Below are 19,358 nucleotides of genomic sequence, written 5' to 3' on the forward strand. Positions count from 1 at the left end.
TCAATGTAAAGGGCTCTTATTAACAATATTCCGCTAAAGCTAATACAAAAAAATATGTGATAGTATTGCCGCAATTATTTATATGAAAGTAGTTATCAAAAGAAGTGTCATCTAGGTCGCCATCTTGTGCTGAAGGTTGTGCAGGAGTGCTCGGGTGGTCAGCGAAATGTTGTTTTTAGAGTGTTTTACCGCAAATTCTTAACATATCTGTTGCGTGTAGGTTTTAATCTACTAGAAGAAGTGTCGTCGGCAACGAGTAGTTCCGACACGGGGTGCCCGTATAGAATTTAGATGTAAAGGTGAGCGATTTTTTGCCATCGTTTTGATCTTCTATTTCCTGGCGTTTTTGCGCGTCCAGTTTGCCAAGCGCTCCCGAAAATCGCTCGTGGATTTCTCGCGTTTTTTCCTCTGTGTTCGCCGCGTCCTGTGCGTCTTTGCTTGGACCTGCTGACTGCACGTAATCTCCAAACTTCCTGTATATACATAGGCTTAATACGAGGAATCATTACGTGTTTAAAGTGCGGAAACACGTGTGAACATTTCTTTTTTTGCCTTGTTCTTGTCGTTTGTGCATCTATTATTTAATTTACTCCTGCTTTACTTCCACCGCAACGCGAAGAGCTGCATTGTAATTGCAGGAGAGAGCCCAGTCTAGTCGCTGGCAGCGCGCAGACCGCGGTGATCACCCCTTGCAGTCTCTCACACTCGGTGTCTGAACGCATTGTCCGAGGCGTTCCTGTTGCGTGCCAAACTTAATATGCACATTACGTCTCGATCGCTTGCATAACGTCTGCGTTGATGTTGTAAACGAGTGCTGCATCGAGATCTGTGCTGCTACGAACGGGGCCCCCCTGGAGAACGAAACATAGCTTCTGTCGAAGTGGGTGAGGTCATTCCTTTTTCCGCTTGCGCTGTTTTTGTATATGCTTTTTTTCTTCTTCTTTTTGGCACGCGCGCGGGATTCTTTATGACGAACGACACGGAGAGTCTCGATGATGTTTCGAAATCTTCCACCGAGCTGGCGTAGAATGCGATAGTACAAGGTTACAAGCCCGTACTTGGCGGGCCGCGCCTTTTGACGCATGCCGGCGATACGCTCGGGGTTCTCCGCTGCGGGAACAGCGCCGGTCAATCATCGCTGTGTCGCGGCTTGACTTTCCGGACTTCCTCATCCTGCGCTGTCTGAGAATGTGACGGCTTCGCCTCTCTCGCCGGTTTCACCCCGAACTGGCGTCTGTGTGACGGAAAAAAAAAAAAAAAGCAATAACACAAGAAGCTCCTCGCATGACGCTTGTCGGTTTCCGGTCCGAATTGTTTACGTTCGGATTTGGGCAGGGGCGGGACCGGTGATGTGTCAACAAGCGCTTCAGTCCCCTGGTCTGCTCGCGACCGAAAGCGCTTTACGTGCTCACGATAGCGTGCCTTATGTCATCACTTTTGTTCTTGAAGAAGAAAAAATAAATTAAACCTTGGAGTACATTTGCTTGACTATATGAAGGTTCTTGGTTGCACACCAGTAATTCTGTGAAGGTGCTTGCGAAACAAGCCCAACCAACACCTTTTGAGTGCTGTTTTTCCTTGGTTAAATAACTGCTGCCTCAAATTGCACGTCTTGTAGGCAGAGCATGTCAACTGCTATATTTATTGGTGTGCCACTGTTAAAAAAAGGTGCTTTGGTGACTTCTTTTGTGTAAACTTGCCTATGCAAAGTTTTTGCTACTGCTGTGTGGTCGCATTTTGCACGTGTCGATGTGAAATGCACCGAATTGTTAAACCATCGTCATTACTTGTTACGAACCAAGTAGAGCAACCGGAAGAGTTCTGTAGCAGGTACCTTTACAAGGTGCAATAGCAAAAAAAAAAAGGGGGGGGGGGGTGCGAGTTTGGGTTGATGAGGTCAAACACCAGCATACATTGCATACTTCTGCCTTTGCGAAAGAGGATTTCCTCTGTACATGTAGAGCAGTCATTCATTGAGGGCCTTCTAAACATTTGTCCTTTGTGTTTGTAAACGTGTCAGCGTTGCTCTGTGCATCTTTTTTTTTTTTTTCTTGGATGTTGAGCCGAGAAAAGTATTGTGCTTCCAACAGAGTAGGATGCGGCATCACTCGGCAATTCAGCAGCAGCATGCAGCAGCTGTGGTTGGTCTCGCTATGCTATTAGAGTTGACTTAGATAAATCAGCTTTTACTCTGGTATAGTAAATAGCCACTGAATTCTAAGAGGTGCCTGTTCACTAGGACACCGAGATCCTGTGAAACCTCATGTAGACAAATAGGTGAGTAAAATGTTTTGGGGCAAGAGACCTAAAGTTGGGGATGGTCTTGAAGATGGGAAAGGTTAAAATGAAGCCGACCAAAAATCTTGAATTTTTGATTAGTGAATATCCTTCATGCATGGCTTCTAAGCATATAGTTGGACAGTTTTCATTCTAGGCTGCTTCTCTCCCGAGTTTTTTTTACATAGTGAAGTGTGATTGGGAGCCTTTCACGATGTCGTTCCTCATGACCTTCTGTTCAGCTTTCTGGTGTAAAATCCCACAAGTGCAGTTATCGTGCTGCTGTGGGTACTTGTTAAAACAAGTTCCTCACTCGGTTTTCTTGGTGGCAGTGTCTGGGGCCCAGTGCGTGGCTGAGCAGCCCGAGGCAGGCAGGCGGCAATGCCACTGGTGCAGCGGCTGATCGAACCTGTGCATGTGTCCCGGGGCACCTTGCCCCTGGATGCAAGAGGTGCTCCTGCAGTACAGGTACGTGAGGCACAGTCCGTGTGTGGCATTTGTTAGTCTGCCAAAATGCAGATAGGTTCCTGTCGAGATAAATCTTTGTTAAGAAGTGCAGAACCAGATCAAACAGGACAAAGGGTTTGTAGTAAGAAATCAACGGTGGTCCACCTAGAGAAGCCTCTCTCTGGAGCTAACATTTTGATAAAGGGGCGTGTCTTGCAATCGCCTCCTGCAGAACACACAAGCATGGGCTTCGAAATTAAGCATCTGTTACTCAGAGAGAGCTGTTGCTGAGGGGTTGGGGGGGGGGGGGGGGGATTTGAACACCACCTGTTCATTTTGTATACTTTTTTTTTTTGCTATTGGTGGTTGGCGTATGCAAAGTCGGGCCCTGCACTTGTTGGGATTGGCCACTTGGGACGGCTGTCATGAAAAGAATAGAATATGAAGTAGGAGAACCATTATTACATGTACTAATTTTTTTTTCATTTATTAGAATTAACTGTTCTGTTAGAAGCTGAGGTGATTCTTTAGCTGGCAAGTATGCCTGTCAGCCTTCACTAAAAACAAGAGACCTGGGGTGTTCAGCTGTCATACTATTGTTTAGGCGACTCCAGTCGTGTCAGTAAGAACTGAAGTTTTGGTAACGTAAGACCTCTCAGTGCAAGACATAGAACTATCTGGAATGTTGTGCGTAATCTCTTCGAGACAGTTTATTTGTATTTGACAGAGTTTAAAAATTCGCTGTTTTCATCCCGCTGCTGATTGCAAAAAAAAAAAAAAAAGCACGAGCAGTGTACTGTGACAGGTTGGGATGAACCTGATCATTGCATGTTCTTGCAGGTTCCTAGTGAGCTTGAATGTGTGACCAACGGCTCCTTGGCCAATGTCGTGCGGCAGCTCTCGTCGCTGTCCAAGCATGCACATGACCTCTTTGGCGCCCTGTTCCAAGATGCCACAGCCCTGGTCACTCGAGCGGCAGCCCTCCAGGAGAGAGTTGACCGGCTTGCTCTCAAGGTCACCCAGTTGGATTCGACGGTTGAAGAAGGTGAGCGTGCACAAGACTTGTGCAACATTTCGGCACTTGTGGCTCCATTGTGGGACACTGGAAAATGTCATTTGTATCTGGTGACATTTTCACCTGGTGATAACATGGCACCGAGTGACATGATCGATGTGTTATATGACAAAAATCATTTTTGTTTACAGTAACAGTGAGGATGTGTAAGAAAATAAAGGTTTTAGTGTATATGCAATGCAATAGTTATTTAAATTAAGCCAGGGTAGTGTTCGAGCAAGGTACTAATCGCATTAATTGTGAGCAGTGAGCAAACAGTGTTTGATGTGGCAGAGCACGGTAAGGAAACATTGCTGTAGGTCACTAACCTGGTAAAAGATTAAGTAGATTATCTTATAAAATGTCTTAACAAATGCTAAGGGATTGGAAGTATATGTAATTATAGTATGTTTCTCTATAATAATAGAGTGTTTGGTGTTTTTTCTAGTTTGCGCACACTGTCTTGACTTTGTTGCCCTGTTTTGTTTTTTCTTGTGCAGTGTCGCTGCAAGACATACACATGCGCAAGGCATTCCGCAGCTCCATAGTGTATGACCAGCAAGTGGTGTGTCGAGGGACTATGCCAGCGGGCATGCTCGAGATGTACCAAGCATGTGACAAGCCACCACCCCTGGACAAGCTGAATCCATACAGGTGCGCTTACTTTCTTGTGGTCCACGCTTGTGACCGGTACTTAACCAAATCCACATGAACTCTTTGTAAATCTGCAAGGTGCACGAAGATACTTAAAAGAGAAATTTGGCAGCTACTTGTATGTAGCACAAAGCTGGAGAAAAAAAAAAGAAGAAACCCTCATTGGGCTTGTGAGAAAGAAAGCACTGCAATCATTGAATGAAAATTTGGTTGGGTGGGTGAATCGAAGCCAGCAACAACACCTTTTTGGAGCAGTTTCTCTACCAACTGAGCCAAATAGGAGGCTAATATAGATGGCAGGGCCATGGAAGTAGCTAGTTGACATGCTTTGACAAGTTCTCTGGTTTTTAGGAGACATCTTTGCAATGCTTTTTTTGCTTGTGTGCATCATTTGTGCTTGTCAGAGCAGCATTGAGAGCAAAATAATTTATTTTTTCATTACAGGGATGATGGTAAAGATGGTCTCAAGTCATACACAGACCCCGGCTACTTCTTTGAGCTCTGGAGGCGGGAAATGCTCAAGGACACAGAAAGGATCATGCTTGACAGGGGCAAGAAAGTGAGTGTTTCATTGACAAAACTTTTTTTGTTTGTGATTGCAGCGCTGTGCAAAGTATGTAACTTGTGATAAGGGCATAAAAAAAGGGAAATCGGCATTTTTATAACTGTTGCATTAGTTCCTCCACAACATCCAACTTATAGCAATGTGGGCAAATGTGCATGACTTCGAGATGTTGTGGGTGTGTACAAATAAGTGAATTGTGGATTTCAATGTTGTTAGAGACCTGGCCATGTCCTCATGTCACAAGGGCAGGGGTGTACAGTAAAGCTAGTTTAATAGTCCAATCTCAATATCAGCCTAGCTGTAAAACTGTTAAGTGGGAAAAGAACCTATAGGAGGGTGTGATGGAGGCAACTGCTGCTAGTACTGGATTTGGAAATTGCTCAATGTGAATGCAAGGGAGTGCAGACAATAAATTATATGCATTGGATGTGGGGACATGTGGAATGATCAGATTGTAAATTTATAATGATGTCTGCAATAAAATTCGAAGCATGTGCATGCAAGTGTGAAAAAAAGAAAATTAGAAATGTAAATACGAACAGTTAAGGAGAAGGTAAAATTGTGTAGTCATCAGTTGTTTTGGCTCTAACAAAACTGATTTTTAGTACATTTTCTAATGGAAAGGGTTAAAGGGTATAATTCCATCATATTTGCATGGTACATACAGTGCTGTACGACCACAAACTGCACACTACATTTTGAGCACTTGCCTTTTTATTTCACAGCGTGACACTACTAGCTTTCAAGGCACACTACAGCTACTACATCTTAGTCCTATAACAACATACCTTGGGCAGATTGGCATATTCCTGTTTGTTCGAATGTGTCTAAAACTGCCTGCTCTTGAGCCAGAAATCCTCCCCCTAAAATTCATGCTTTTTTTTCTGCTCTGATGGCAGCTTACAGTCAATCTTGTGACAGCTTGCCACTGGAATGTCAAAATTACCATGTCTTAGGCCAAGACAGGTCAAACCATTCGTATCCAAGCTTTTCCATCGGTTTCACAGTGCACTTTAAGAAAGTCACATAAATGATGGTCCCATATTTTTTATTATTTTTTTTTTGTTTTACAAAGTTTGCACGCGTGTCTGTCTGTCTGCATGTGTGAAAGAATAGAGCTTGGCATTTCTAGCACTAATTTACCTGCACAGACACTGAAATGTGCTAAGCTTGCCTTAGTTCTCGCGACACTAAAACTTTGTCATCCTATGGAAATGCTTTGCTGGCTTCATGTACTCAATACTTCCCTTTTTTTGCTATGCTTTTACTTCTGGCTTGGCCTTCCGCTTGTCATCACAGCTGGTGCATTCCAAGGACGGAGCTGAGGTGAGTGTAACTCGCCATGTCTTTTTCTGCACATTGCTTCCCACGGCTTTAACCTTTCTCACCTGTGTTTGGACTGTGACTATTGGTATTTATCTGTGAGAGTTTCGTGTGAAGTGAGTGATGTGAAGGATGGTGTGTACTTAAAATGAAAGCCCACTTATTTGTGATCGTTTAACTGAGAAAGTCTGCTTTATTTAAAATATATTTGATGTTTCAAGTCTGAAGATGAGTTCCGCCACTTTTTTTTTCCTTACTAAAATGTGGGAACCATTCATGGCCTAAATACAGCAGAATTATAGGTAAGGTAAAATTAACTGAGATTGAATTAATGGATATTGACAATACACCTCCTATGTACTGCAACACGTTATAGTGCTACAGAATTGTTTGATGCACAAACATCAAAATGAGTTGCAGTAGAACCCTGCAGTTATGTTTTTCACGGGACCGTTAAAAAACAACGAAGAGCCGAGAAACGGGAAAAATTGAAAAATGAGAGTAGTGGTGAACTGGCATACAATTTTAATTCTTACATGTGAAAAAAATTTGCAGTTTCGCCCAAAAGCCAAAGCATCGATTCAGATAGCAAATTAGTAGACATCTATACAAAGTAAGGATAGTAGTTTTATCATCCGTATAAACTTGTAAACATTCGCTTATTAACTATATTAACAAGCATGGTGTCAGCGCGGACACTGGCTGTCGGAACGCTGGCGTGAGGAAGCGCGCGCGGCAGCAGCTGCGAGTGATGTGACCTTCGCGCTGTCTATCACTCCAACGCAAACTGAGCGCCGAGAACACAGCACGCACAAACCTATGAGCCGCCGACGTACCTACACTGCCTAGACTCTGCTGCCAACGTAGATCGCTTTGATGATACGGCCCGCGCAACTGCGTGCCGCCGCGCAGTACACTGTTGAAGCCGGAGCACAACGCACCCCGCTATCCCTTCTCCCTCCCCCTCCTCCCCGGTGCTTCAAGCGCGACGGAAGAAGGCGCGCTTCCTCCCCGCTTTTCTTTCTTGCGCGCGCGAGATTTAGCCACGGTCGTCGGCTTCCCTCGCACGCTTTCACTCGCACATACATCATAGAGCGCGCGGCGACAGCATTATCGCCCTTGGACTTAATACAGAAGCATCTTAACAAAAAACTAGCGTGAAAAAGACGTGGACAAGCAAGAAACGACAAACACGAGCGCTGTGTTTGTCGTTTCTTGCTCGTCCACGTCTTTTTCACGCTAGTTTTTTGTAAAGATGGAACCACACCAACTCGCCCAAGTCTCAGTTTTCATGTTTATACGGAACATCTATGCGCCAAAACCAATTTTAGGGCCCCAACGCGTCATAGACACCATCTTTAGATAGCAAATACAGATCAGCTTTTGCTGGCGGAAACCTAAAATGTCATAGGTGTTGCCGCGGCACTTTGGGCGGCCAATCCCATCGTCAAGCCACCAAGCCAAGCTACATGAAAAGTCAACATGGCCGCTCGGGCCGGCGCGGGGTGGCAGTTCGCAACGTATGATGCGGGAATGGTCCCACAGTTGTGCTGCAACAGTGGGGTTGCCAATGCATTGGATCTAATGGGAGCTATGCCGGGACCTGCCGAACACTACGTAACAGCCATGAAAACGCAGTACCTTGGCACGTAACAGTGGGGTTCTACTGTAATGCTATTAGTGGCTTTGCAATAATGTGAATTTCTGGATTTCAACAGTAAGAGGTATTATCACACAATAGAGAAAAAGCAACATCTCTGCATTAGTGTTTGTATGATCTGTGCATATACCACCAGAATTGTTGTAGTGCTTGCTACCATTAGTATTCAAAACTTTTGAAGTTCATCCTCTTCCAAGGCCATGGGCAGGCCCACTTTTGATGTCTTTATACATTCTAACCCACTTGTAGCAACATCGGTTTTAAAAATATATCGGATACTATAACAATTAGCAGCCGATGCACCATGAACTTTTGTTTGCCTTCTATGGTAAAATAATCTCTTCACTTCAATGTTCCCATGTGGCGTTATCAGTTATAAGAATTAATCTGGCTACTGGATGTGTGTGCCGAAAGGATAGAAAAAACACAACATCCTCGAGAAAAGAAAACGCGAGCCTCTTCGCCACACCCGCCTTTGTGCCGTGCAACCCTCTGACTTGGTGAGAGGGGTGGAATGGAGACATGGGAGGGAATGCAAAGTTAACGCTTGTCTTTCCAGGAAGTGTGCATGTCTCTTATGTCACAGCTGCTAAAGAGAGGCCACTTGCACTAGCCTAGCCACATGGTGCATTCTGAATGTAATGACTAAGAACTGGTGCTGGTGTTATGTGCAAAAATTTGTGGTGAAAGCCACTAGTGGCAAATGCTGCTTGCTCCTGCCATTCTCATGATTCATTCCATTCTTCCACTAGCCCAACCGAGTTCGGCCCGAAGGCAAGAAGCACAAGAAGGTGCGGCAACCCCACAATACCAGGGAACGCTACCGCCAGCTGGCCACAACGCAGGAGTTTCTGGACCACACGCCCATCTATGGGACCACCACTCCGTACAACAATGCCAGGGGACCTGCGCCAGGGGTGCCCCTGCCTCACGTTCCGCTGCAACAGCAGCCGCAGGCACCGCCTGCCACGCTGCCTGATGGGCCTGTGCGCCCTAGCAGCCTTGAGCTGGCACCTGGCGCCCATTATCCGCCTCCCCCGCCTGCCTACTCGGAGCACGTACCGCCACAGTCGCCGAACCACTACCCACCACCACCACCTTACGTGGAGCAGCAGCCTGCACCCTCGCCAGCCAATGGAAATGGAACGCCGTCACGCAGGCCTCGCCCCAGTCAGCCACCTCCAGCCCCGCCCACTGCAGGCTCCGTCTCCAGTGGGACTTCTTCGCCAAGCATCACTGGAGGCACTCCATCAAGTGGGGCCAGTCGCCATCGGACGGCGAGCCAAAGGGAAACCCTTCCACCACCACCGCCACCTCCCGAGGCTGGGGGCCCCATTGTCCCCTGTGCTGTGGAGGCTCCGCCACCTCCAGTGCACCAGGCCAGTGTGGACAACGGAGCCGACAACATGGAACTTCCCCCGCCACCGCCGGCACCAGATGCTGCGATGGACTCTGCAGTGGGAGCTGGTGTGGCCGTGGCTCCACCTCCTCCGCCACCGCCCCTGCCTCCGCCCAATGGGGTCACGGCAGCCCCGGCAATGGTCAATGGAGGCCTGTCCAACGGCATGTTGGCCGAGTCTGAGAGCTCTGGCTCAAGCAAAGGGGGGGTCCAGAAGGAAGAAAGGGCAGCGCCTGCCCCCGTGAAAGGAACAACTCCGGCACCGCCGGTGGATCCCAGAAGCGACCTTTTGGCTGCAATCAGAGAAGGTCAGTGGTTGATGGCCTGTGTTTCTTACTTTGTGGCTGTTCTTATAAACATTGGTCCCATTGAGTGCATCTTTTGAAAAGTACAACACACGTTTTTATTTTTTCTAATATATATATATATTAAAAAAAACTGGTTTGGTTAGACAATTCTGTTGGTCTGAATTGATGATGCTAGAATGCATCAGCTTATTTATATGCATGCAAGTTCAACTGTATACAGTCAATCCCAGATATATCGAAGTCGGATATGTTGAAGTACCATATTTACTCGAATCTAACGCACACTTTCTTTTCCCATAAAACTGGTGCAAAAATTGCGTGCACGTTAGAATCAAGTACAACCCTAAATCTGCGTTGCCCTATCACCATTGCCATTTCAAGATGGCTGCCTCGTACATTAGGCATTAGGCTACCATCTGTTTTCCTAGTTTTCTGTGTTTGCTCTATCATCATGAAGTGCCGCATTTAAAAGAAAAGTGATTATGTGTGTGGAGGCGGACTGAAATCGGGCCGCTTCACGGACTTTTGAAGTACGAAGCTTGCATGCGGGACTGGCACAAACAGGAGAGCATTTTCTCCAGCTAGGCAACACTGAAGGGTTTCAGTAGACCGAAGCAGGATGTATTCTGCAACGATCCACTTCGGCCATACGATCGCCTTGGCCCTAACTTGAAAGCGATCTGCGACGGAGACAGAGTCCGCCTCGTACTGTGTTTTCGCTGCTTGTAGTTTGCATTGAAGTGAGAGGCAGCACGAAGGTCAATTCGCTCGCTGTTGCTGCCGTGTTTCCTCCAGCGTTTTGATAGCGAGTTTCCACGGTCATCGAGGGAGATGTGTTCATGTTCGCTTGTGCGTGTGTGACATCATGCATGTTTATTTAGTTAGTAAGCGAATGTTTACAAGTTTACACGGCCGATAAAACTACTATCCTTACTTCATATATATGTCTACTAATTTGCTATTGCAATTGATGCTTCGCCTTTCGGGCGAAACTGCGACATTTTTTATTATTCATCGCAACTTTAGTGCATTGGGAGTGAATCTTTGTTTTCCAAATGAAAGAACGTTGTATTTCTGTATGAAAGCATGAGGAGCGCAATACTTTAAAGGACTTTAAAAAAAATATTTTTGGTCATGGAAAACGGGTGCACGTTACAATCGAGTAAATGCGGTACTTTGCAGCTAAAAGTACTTCAGTGCGATCAGCAGAAGCGGAGTTACTGGCAGACAAAGATCACCCTTGATCCCCTTCGCGGCGCTCCCGTTCCTTTTTCATTGTCTTGCACGGTGAAGGCTACAGTGGAGTGGGGCATGCCCACAATGCTCCGCCTAGTGAACATCGCCATGGCGCGCAGTTCAAATTTGATTTTGCGTGTTCATGTAGGCGCCACTATTTCCGATTTTGGCACCTATGACGCACCAAACGCGGCTGTCCTCACCGAGCCGAGGTGTACAGCAGTGCACGACAGAGCTGGAGTGTTAGCTCGCGCTCATGTGCTTCAGTCTGGTTGTGCTACGATGGTACAGACCGGCTTTGTCCTGCACCAGCTTGATCGACGGATAGTAGCCACATCCAACTTGGGCATTTTGAAGCTCTATCAATAGCTCAATACGAAGCGATGTCTGCCAAGGTGTCTAGCCATGCGTGGCCAGGAGAGAGCGCGCTGCTGGCAAGCGTACACGTGGTCTGACCTTAAGTATTGTGTGGTTCGAGGCTAGCAAAACTAATTGAAATTAGCGCGACCAAATGGCTACAACACTTATAAGCCGGGTGGCCAAAGTTTTAATTCCTACGCGGATGGCTGAGGCCGAGCGTGAACAGACGATTAGTCGGCTTCTTCTGGAAGTACGTAATTCTTATAGAAATTTGAAAGCAGCTTTTTGATTACTTCAGCCTTATTAAACTGTGCCAATAAGTATCCACAGTAACAGTAGAAAGAAGCGGACTGATCGAAGAACCCTTCTTGATTGATGTCAGCTATCAGCCAATAGCAGCCATCTATGGGAATCTTGAATATGACGACATATGCAAGGCCGCTGGCAGTTCTGAAGCAGGTGAGGAGAAGGCCTCGAAAAGAGAGTGTTTGAGAAATGGGGGGGTACTGAACGTTGGTGCCGAAAGGTTGTATTCCGACAACGTATCAACCAGTAAAACAGAAGCATAACTGTATTGGGTCATTTCTTGCGTTCTCGATCGCGAACGTTAGCGCTGGGAAATCATACAAAACGGGATCTTCTTAAAGAGGTTCCACTGTAATTCATTGTGAGCTCATGTTTTCGCTTTAAGCTCTTCCTGGGGCACATAAAATTTTGTTGTTTTTTTATGCGTGAGGACGTGTTTGACGCATTCACTGTACCCTAATGCCGCCAAAACGGATGCTACTGCTATTGGAGTTGCCACTGAGCGCAGCTCCTCGTTATGTGGTAAGAGTTATTGCAACTTTGTTTTATGGTACTGAAAGATTACAGTGCAACACTGTGACACTCCAGCACCACGGCATCTCCTCAGATTGTTGTTAGCTTTAGCTTGAGGCTGTGGAAGTTGCCGTTCTATATTTAGCCTTGTAAGTTGCCAATTCGCTGGAATGAGACTGAGTACAACTTTTTTTCATGGTCGGCTTGGGCGTTGGCTTGATGGCGTACTCTCTGTGTTGCATCTGCTTCTATTCAGGCATCAAGCTACGGCGAGTAGAAGACTTCAAGCAGAAGCAGGTGGAGAAAGCAGCACAACCTCATGATGTGGCTTCCATTTTGGCCAGGAGGGTGGCCATTGAAGTGTCGGACTCTGATTCCGGCTCAGACAGCGAGTATGATAGTGACTGGGACAATGAGACAGAATGCTGAGGGGCACAGTGAAGGTGAGCGCCTTTGCTGAACTGCACGCATGCTAAAGATATTTAACTCTTCGAGACGATAGTGCGTGTACTGCGTCGCACGCGAAAGCACATACGCGCGCCACTTTTCATTAGACGCACATGCGCTCGTGCGAGAGCTTTAGGGTGCTCTGATGGTTTATATGCTGTGGTCAGTGGAGGCACAATGTCTCGTTTCTCTGCTGCATTGGCTGTCCGTTGCGGGGCGCATTCATTGCGTAAGACCTTGCTGCACACTTCTTATTGAGATGTGCCGTTTCGTCTTGCCAGTTTACCAAAGCTTCACTTACACCGATTATGACAGTGCGGGGGATCTGCTTGACTTCTTTTACATCTGGTACCTTTTCGTGCTACCCCAAATGAGGCTAAATGCTTCGTGTAACATTAACACAGTGCATGGGACCTGCATAACCTTTTTTTTTTCCCCTTTTTTTTTTCAGATGGTTTGTCGTCAATGCTGTGGGGAGGTCACTCGTCGCAGCTGCCCATAGATGATGGGGAGGGAGAGCTGCCTGTGCATTTGCTAGTCTGGTGTGGCCACAAGTCTTTCCTGAGGTGTGCGTGCTTCACCGAAAGAGCTGCTCAGGTTGAAGTGTGTGGCGGATAACTCGTTCAGTATTCTTAACGTTCTCTGCCTGGTGCTTGGCAGCGGTTTTATTTTGTGTCGCCCTGTGCATTATTGGGTTATTGGCCTCCTTATGACAAGGGCGAGAACAGTGAAGGAAACCGATCCCATTCCAAAATTTCTATTACGCCTGCGTACGCAGAAATGGTGGCTCGTCGATAAGAGCCGTCATGCAACTCTATTACAAATGCTCTTCTCATAGCAGCGTGCTCTCTAAGCTGCGGGAAAGTAACTGCAATATGTTGATGCGTTTGTGCGAGAATGTGTTGCTCCGCTATCTCTCTGCCGAGGGCGTGTCTTAGTGTTTTTATCATTTGCGCTTCTCAGTTTTAACACTTTTTAAAGGCATAGTATCGAAAGCATGTCACTGAGTAAGCAAAAACTAATCTTTGCATAATCAAGTATTCAGGTGTTCAGTGGTGCAAGAAATCATCTGGCCTCTCTCCAGCTTCGATGTTGAAAAAATGCTGTCTTGGTCGTGGTTTTTAAGTGCAACATTACCTCTCCAGAATGCCAAAGATAGGTTGGAGTTGCCATCTTTATTTTATTTTTTTTAGCTTAGGTTTCATTTTTAATGCTACTTTTAAAATTATCACCCCCCTGCCCTAATTGCTTGTGCGTCAGCCATGATGGAATGCATTGAAATAGGATCATGTGACATGTGGTGTTTACATAGCACTGCTGTGGTCTGCACTAAGTTGTCCTGGAACATTGAGGTGCCCTCTTTTTAATTTCTTTTTAAACGTTGAAGGTGTGTGATTGATAGTTGGGCACGCTTACAAGTGTTCCCAAGTAATGAATTTTCCGTTTATGGGACTGCGACAGCAGTCTCGGTAGTGCATGGCAGGGAAGCGGTGTTGTGTTATGGAACAGGCTGTGAGCGTGCTACCTATCCAACAGCAGTTATGGCCTCATGTTGTGTGGGAGTCTGGAGGGTCGCTGGGCAGATATGGAGTTGCGGCATACAGGAGCAGAGTTAAGCGTAATGTGCCCTTCCATTCACTGAGCAATGTCATGTGGTTTAAAAGCAACCAGGCTCTGAGGAGGAGCCTAGATGGCCATCACCTTGCTGAAGTTAAGCAACTTGTTTGCTTACAAAGCTGCTTTCAAATTTGTTTTCTTTTTTTGTTTGTTTGATGTGAATGGTATTTAAATTTTTTGTTTGTTGCCATTTGTAGTTTAGCTGATTGGTATGTTCCAACAGATGGCGCCATTGTACCTTGCATGACGAAGGATACTGTGTTAGGCTAAGTCTCAGCATGTGCACCAGGATGCAGTTGCCGACTTATTTTTTTGGACACAAAGGAGAGTGTAAAATATCCGATAACCAGGCAGATAAAAAAAAAGTTTGAAGCAACGCGTCACTTTTTTTTTTTCATGTCCACAGTACAAAAAGCTTTTGATTTATTCCTAGTGCAATGCTTTATTGAAATTCTGTAATATCCAAGGCCACGGGGTTGTATTGCGTTTGTCCATTGGTTCAGTAGTAGTGCATTTGTATGCCAGCCTGATGTGTGTTGTGCATTGTCACCAAGTACGGATGTTGCTTACGACCTTTTTGATTGCACAACAGTGGCAGTTTAAGCTGTGTTGCACTAAACAAGTTTGGAGGTTTATATTTACGCATCAGAGTTCACTGTTGAAGCCTTTTAACGCTCAGACTAACTTTGTAGGCACTTCCAGAGCTCCTGGCTATTTGCTCGCAGGCCTGAGCACCACTTCTGTTGCTGTCACTTAAGTCTGTGTGCTTGAATTGAAGGCCAGTCACCATTGGCAACTACTGGTACAATGTATTAGCAGCAACTTTCTGTGGAAGCTTGCCTTTTGCCATCAGGCTGATTGGCGGCTAATTTTGGCATGGCTGCAGTGACTAAGTTTGCAAGTCTAACCAGAGCACTTTTGTTGGGAGCTGGTAACCACAAGTTAAGATTCAGTGCCAAGTCAAAGATCTTGTTAAAGCAGCCAGCATTGGAAAGCCAAGAAATGTTGCCAAGGAAGGCAGGAGCTTAGGCGACAACCTAAATGGTGGAAACTTTGTTCCCAGTCGCCGTGTTTGCGACGTTGCACATGCAGATGATATTAGAAAAATTTTCCATGCCATCTGAAATTGTCATTGAATTGCTGTATTATGTTGGCTCTAAATATTGGGTGGAGGTGCCAAGGGTAGGTTAATAGTCACTCATGTGAGGAAATTTGGCAGTTGAAAAAGCCCACGGGCGACTGTGTTGCAAAGAGATTAAGCAACTACCGTTGATCCAATGTGTTCAGTTTGAAGTGATGATAGCTAAAGCACCCTAGATTAATAGGTTAAATGTGCTGTCTTTATTGCTGATGTTGTGTCGAGCCTGAGTCCTCCCAAGCATGGAAAGTGTTGTTTTCCCTCACAGCTGTGTTCACTTTGGTGCACATGATGTTAGACTTTCACGTAACTCTGCCCCCTTTTTGTTGCTTACGTAGCAATGCTGGTAATGTGGACATCAGTGTGTCTTGTTGGAACAAAGAAGATAAATGCACATAGCATGATTTCTTTAGGAACACTAGCTCAGGAAAGTGACATGCAGAAATGGGAGTGGTAAGAGTATATTTCATTTTGTTTCAAGCGGGTGCCATTCCTGCGCCTATTCTTGCAAATCACCGAACCGAATATGTATTATGGGTCGATCACTTTCGAGGACACTTGTTACTTTGCCTGATAACATCCAGGGCAGTAGTACCTCTTTGGTGTTACGAATATCCTGTCCACTGGTTTATCTAATGAATGTGCGTTGGAAGTGTCATTCCTGAAAGTGATCAACCAAGAATTGTGGCCCCCTAGGGCCACACACAAGGTTCTCACAGGATGACGAAATTGGCTGTGCATCGGAATGTGAAGTATATTAGACACCATTCACGTGAATGTAATTTTAAGTCTGTGTTTGTAGCACAGGGCTTGGGAAAATGTGAGAAGCACCCCGGATTGTGAAGCGGCTGCCTGTGAACTGTTATCCTGTTCATGCATTGTCTCTGCTTGTGAGCATTGTGACATAAGAGAGAAGACCTTTGCCAACCTTGTCACGCTTCCACTGTCGCAATGTGCAACACCACTTTGTGTTCCAAGTATGTGGAGAAGCCCACTTGCAGTCGCATGTGGCGTAAGATTGGGCTTCTCTTACTCAGATGCTGGGTGGCAGTCTAGTTGGATTCGTAGCACAGATTTGAATGCTATATGAAGTGCAATCTCCGGCTGCAAAGAGATGGAAAAAAAAAAAAAAAACGGAAACGTTGGCTATATTTGTGCAGACATAGTTCATTTGGATAGCACAACTTGTTGCACTGAGGGATGAATCGTTTGTTTCAATTTGGCTCAGCTGCAATTGATAGCAACTCAAAAAGCAGTCCATCCTGCTCCTGCCTGTAACGTAACAATTGTAAGGCCTTCCCCTACTTGAGCTGTGTTGTCCAATCTTGCCATCTGGAGGTTTTGGTCTGTGTTTTGATGTCTACCCAGTGACAGCATTTATGGTTATGTCTTGAATGCAGTGTTGCACGCACACCTGTAGCGTTGAACACAGTCTCTCTGCTGTATGGGGCGTTTTTAGCTTTCTTTTTCTTCAGTTTGCGATACCCTGTGCCAAACAAAGCCCCAGTGCAGGGCAGGCGAGTGTTGTATGCCAAATCATTTTATTCCTTTTAGTGACATACTTCAGTTTTGTTAATTCACCCTGTTGCAATTCTTTCACTTTTGTTTTTTTCACCTGTTGCAATCTTGACATTGGATGGGTGCAAAAGCCTGTTTCACATGCTACATCTCCTGTATTGGCTGCGATAACTCATTTTCTTCGGCTGTGGCCATGGTGTATCGTACAAGCATGCATTCACTGCTGGGGAGAATGGCAGTTGGTGCGGCGGTGCATGCTTGGAAGCTGTAAATGTAGAAGAAATGTTTTGCTTAGCTGTGCCCTTTGTAAGACCAATTAGCTTTGAAGAATAGCAGTATGTGAAACAGGCTTTAGCCAGATTCTGTTTAATCAGGTGTCCCAACACTGTTGATACACATAGTTACTGGCATGTATGGTTAAAGGGTGACAAGCGGCTAAAAAAGAAATGTTGTAGGAGTTGGTTCTTTAGGCTTCCTGCATCGGCTTTCTTCTTTTCAAGTCGTGGCAAGCTTGAAGGTAAAATGATTTTCCCATTGCATGAGGGAACCCCTAGTGTCAACCTGAGCGGCTGCATAGCTGCCTCTGATGTCTTTGTCAGGCCCTAACACTACTATTGCTCAAGAGATGGCTGAAGCATGGGTATTGCCGCAGCTGTCTCATGCGTGCCTATTTGCGAGAGCTGGCTTACATCTTGAACCTTGTGCTATGTTTTTTTATTTGTGTCTTACTTGAGGAAGCCACTGCTAGTAGCTTCTGTGATCGAGTCCATCCGGGTCGCCCGCTGGCATGTTCTTGGGGGTGTTTTATAATTTTTTGCTGGAGTGACTGCTTTTCGATGCATCGGGCATGCCCGGCACTGGGCGTGGAGGTCCCAGAGGTTTGCAAAGTTGATCAAGCACCAGTGATGATTTTGCACTTAGTAATAGCTTTGGTCGCAGTGTTCAGTTGGAGCTGTCATCTTGCACGCATTCCACTGGTTGCCCCTGACAGGGCACTTGGAACGGTACAGTCACTGCTCACTGCAGCCCATAATTGGTCAACAAGGAGGAAAGCAGACCTCTTTGTCATAAGCTGGCTCTGGCATGGAAACGCCAAGCTGTGCGAGGTGTCCCCTTGCGTTTTCCAGTGGTCACGTGTCGGCACTTGCATACTTAAGTGTATCCTGTAATCTGGGGTCGATGCATTCCCCGGGACGTTGCTTCTGTGAAGCCAACGCTGACAGCGACGTGTGGATGTGTGTGTGCGAAGAAAAAGCCGAGCGTGAGTTGCTTCCAGCGACGGGAAGAAGGTGCAGCAAGTGCGCGTCAATCTTCGCCAGTGATGCGGGACTGTGACCATGCTTGTCGAGTGCTGAGCACATCTTGTGTGTGCAATGCCGTTGCCATGTGATATGTGTGTTGTCGCACCAGGCAGATGCCCATGTGGATTTTAAAGCAAGACGTCCACTTGAGAACGGGCCAGTGTTAGAGGGGGTAATAATGGCTTTGGTGTCCCGGCTTGGGCGCTGTATATAGGAACCTGTAGATACAAGAACAGTGAGAGTTTTATATTTTTGGAGCAGGAATAGTGTCTGGCTATCCTCTTCACACGTGGAAAAGCAAGAAAAGAAGAAAAAAATAACCTCAATTTGTATACCTGAGACTGTGCGTCAACACTAGTTTTGAGTTTTCTGTGTGGGCAATTAGCGTTGTGTAAGCAACAAGACGGACTCACCCCCGTTTTTCACTTTGTCACTAATTTTTCTAGATCACCTGTACATGTCAAGCCCCTGAAACTAGAAAAAAAAATGCTGTTTTATTTTATACATATATATAAATATATATAATTATAAATATGAAGATATGAAAAAAGTATATATATATAGCTACGTAAGTGTTTTCTACAATGCTTTGGTTTTCAAGCCCGAGGCAAGCTTTACCATCGTCAGTCTGTGTCTCGTGCCGCAGTTCGGGGCACTTTTGTATAGATAACGAATAAAGAGATGGCTAAACAAGCACTTGCGATGTCCTAGTCACTTTATTATATCGAGGTGGTGTCGGCAGCGCCGCTACTTGGGGGCAGCGATTCTCGCACTGCGAAGCGAATGCAGCATGCCGGCATTACGAAAGCGCGCGCGCCGTTCGTTTGCAACGGGCGACCACGGTAGAGTGTACGCAGCGCATCGTACTCACTTTCCGAACGTGGTTGGGGGGGGGGGGGCAGCCGAACTTGGCGCGAAAGAAGTGCCTTGTTACATACCGCGGCGTTGCTTGAGACCCTTGGAAGTGTGGCAGTACATTGTTGAACTGTTGTCGGTTTGTCACGGGGGCCGATGAAACGTTGCCGAGTGTCGTTGGGGACCGGAGGGGCGATGTTGCACCCACGGTTGCTTACCGAGGCTTGCCGACTCTGCGTAAGAATCTGGCTGTAGCGCGGGATGCGGGTTTGTAGTTGAAGGGAGTGCCTCATTTCATTGAGGAAAACGCGACCGCGCGTCAGTCGGTCGTTCAATGCGTGTGCGTCGGCCGGTTGGTTGTCGTCGTGGGGGCGCGATTG

General features: G+C 46.2%; 1 protein-coding gene across 3 annotated transcripts; it reads left to right on the forward strand.

Annotated features, from left to right (window-relative positions):
* Nucleotides 1-117: 117 nt before the first annotated feature.
* LOC119461250 (wiskott-Aldrich syndrome protein family member 3) lies at nucleotides 118-18,819 on the forward strand. Of its 3 annotated transcripts, none has more exons than XM_037722480.2 (9): nucleotides 118-299; nucleotides 2,610-2,745; nucleotides 3,565-3,769; nucleotides 4,279-4,432; nucleotides 4,877-4,991; nucleotides 6,297-6,323; nucleotides 8,733-9,687; nucleotides 12,359-12,545; nucleotides 13,001-18,819. In XM_037722480.2, the coding sequence occupies exons 2-8, from the start codon at nucleotides 2,659-2,661 to the stop codon at nucleotides 12,529-12,531; spliced, it is 1,716 nt and encodes a 571-aa protein (XP_037578408.1). In that variant the 5' UTR covers nucleotides 118-299; nucleotides 2,610-2,658; the 3' UTR covers nucleotides 12,532-12,545; nucleotides 13,001-18,819. The 3 variants fall into 3 exon arrangements, with proteins under 3 accessions (XP_037578408.1, XP_037578407.1, XP_049528101.1); XM_037722479.2 differs by having other exon boundaries at nucleotides 2,624-2,745; XM_049672144.1 differs by lacking the exon at nucleotides 6,297-6,323.
* The last annotated feature ends 539 nt before the right edge of the window (nucleotides 18,820-19,358 follow it).

This window comes from Dermacentor silvarum, chromosome 8 (assembly GCF_013339745.2).
Source record: "Dermacentor silvarum isolate Dsil-2018 chromosome 8, BIME_Dsil_1.4, whole genome shotgun sequence".
NCBI classification, from domain to species: Eukaryota; Metazoa; Arthropoda; class Arachnida; order Ixodida; family Ixodidae; genus Dermacentor; species Dermacentor silvarum.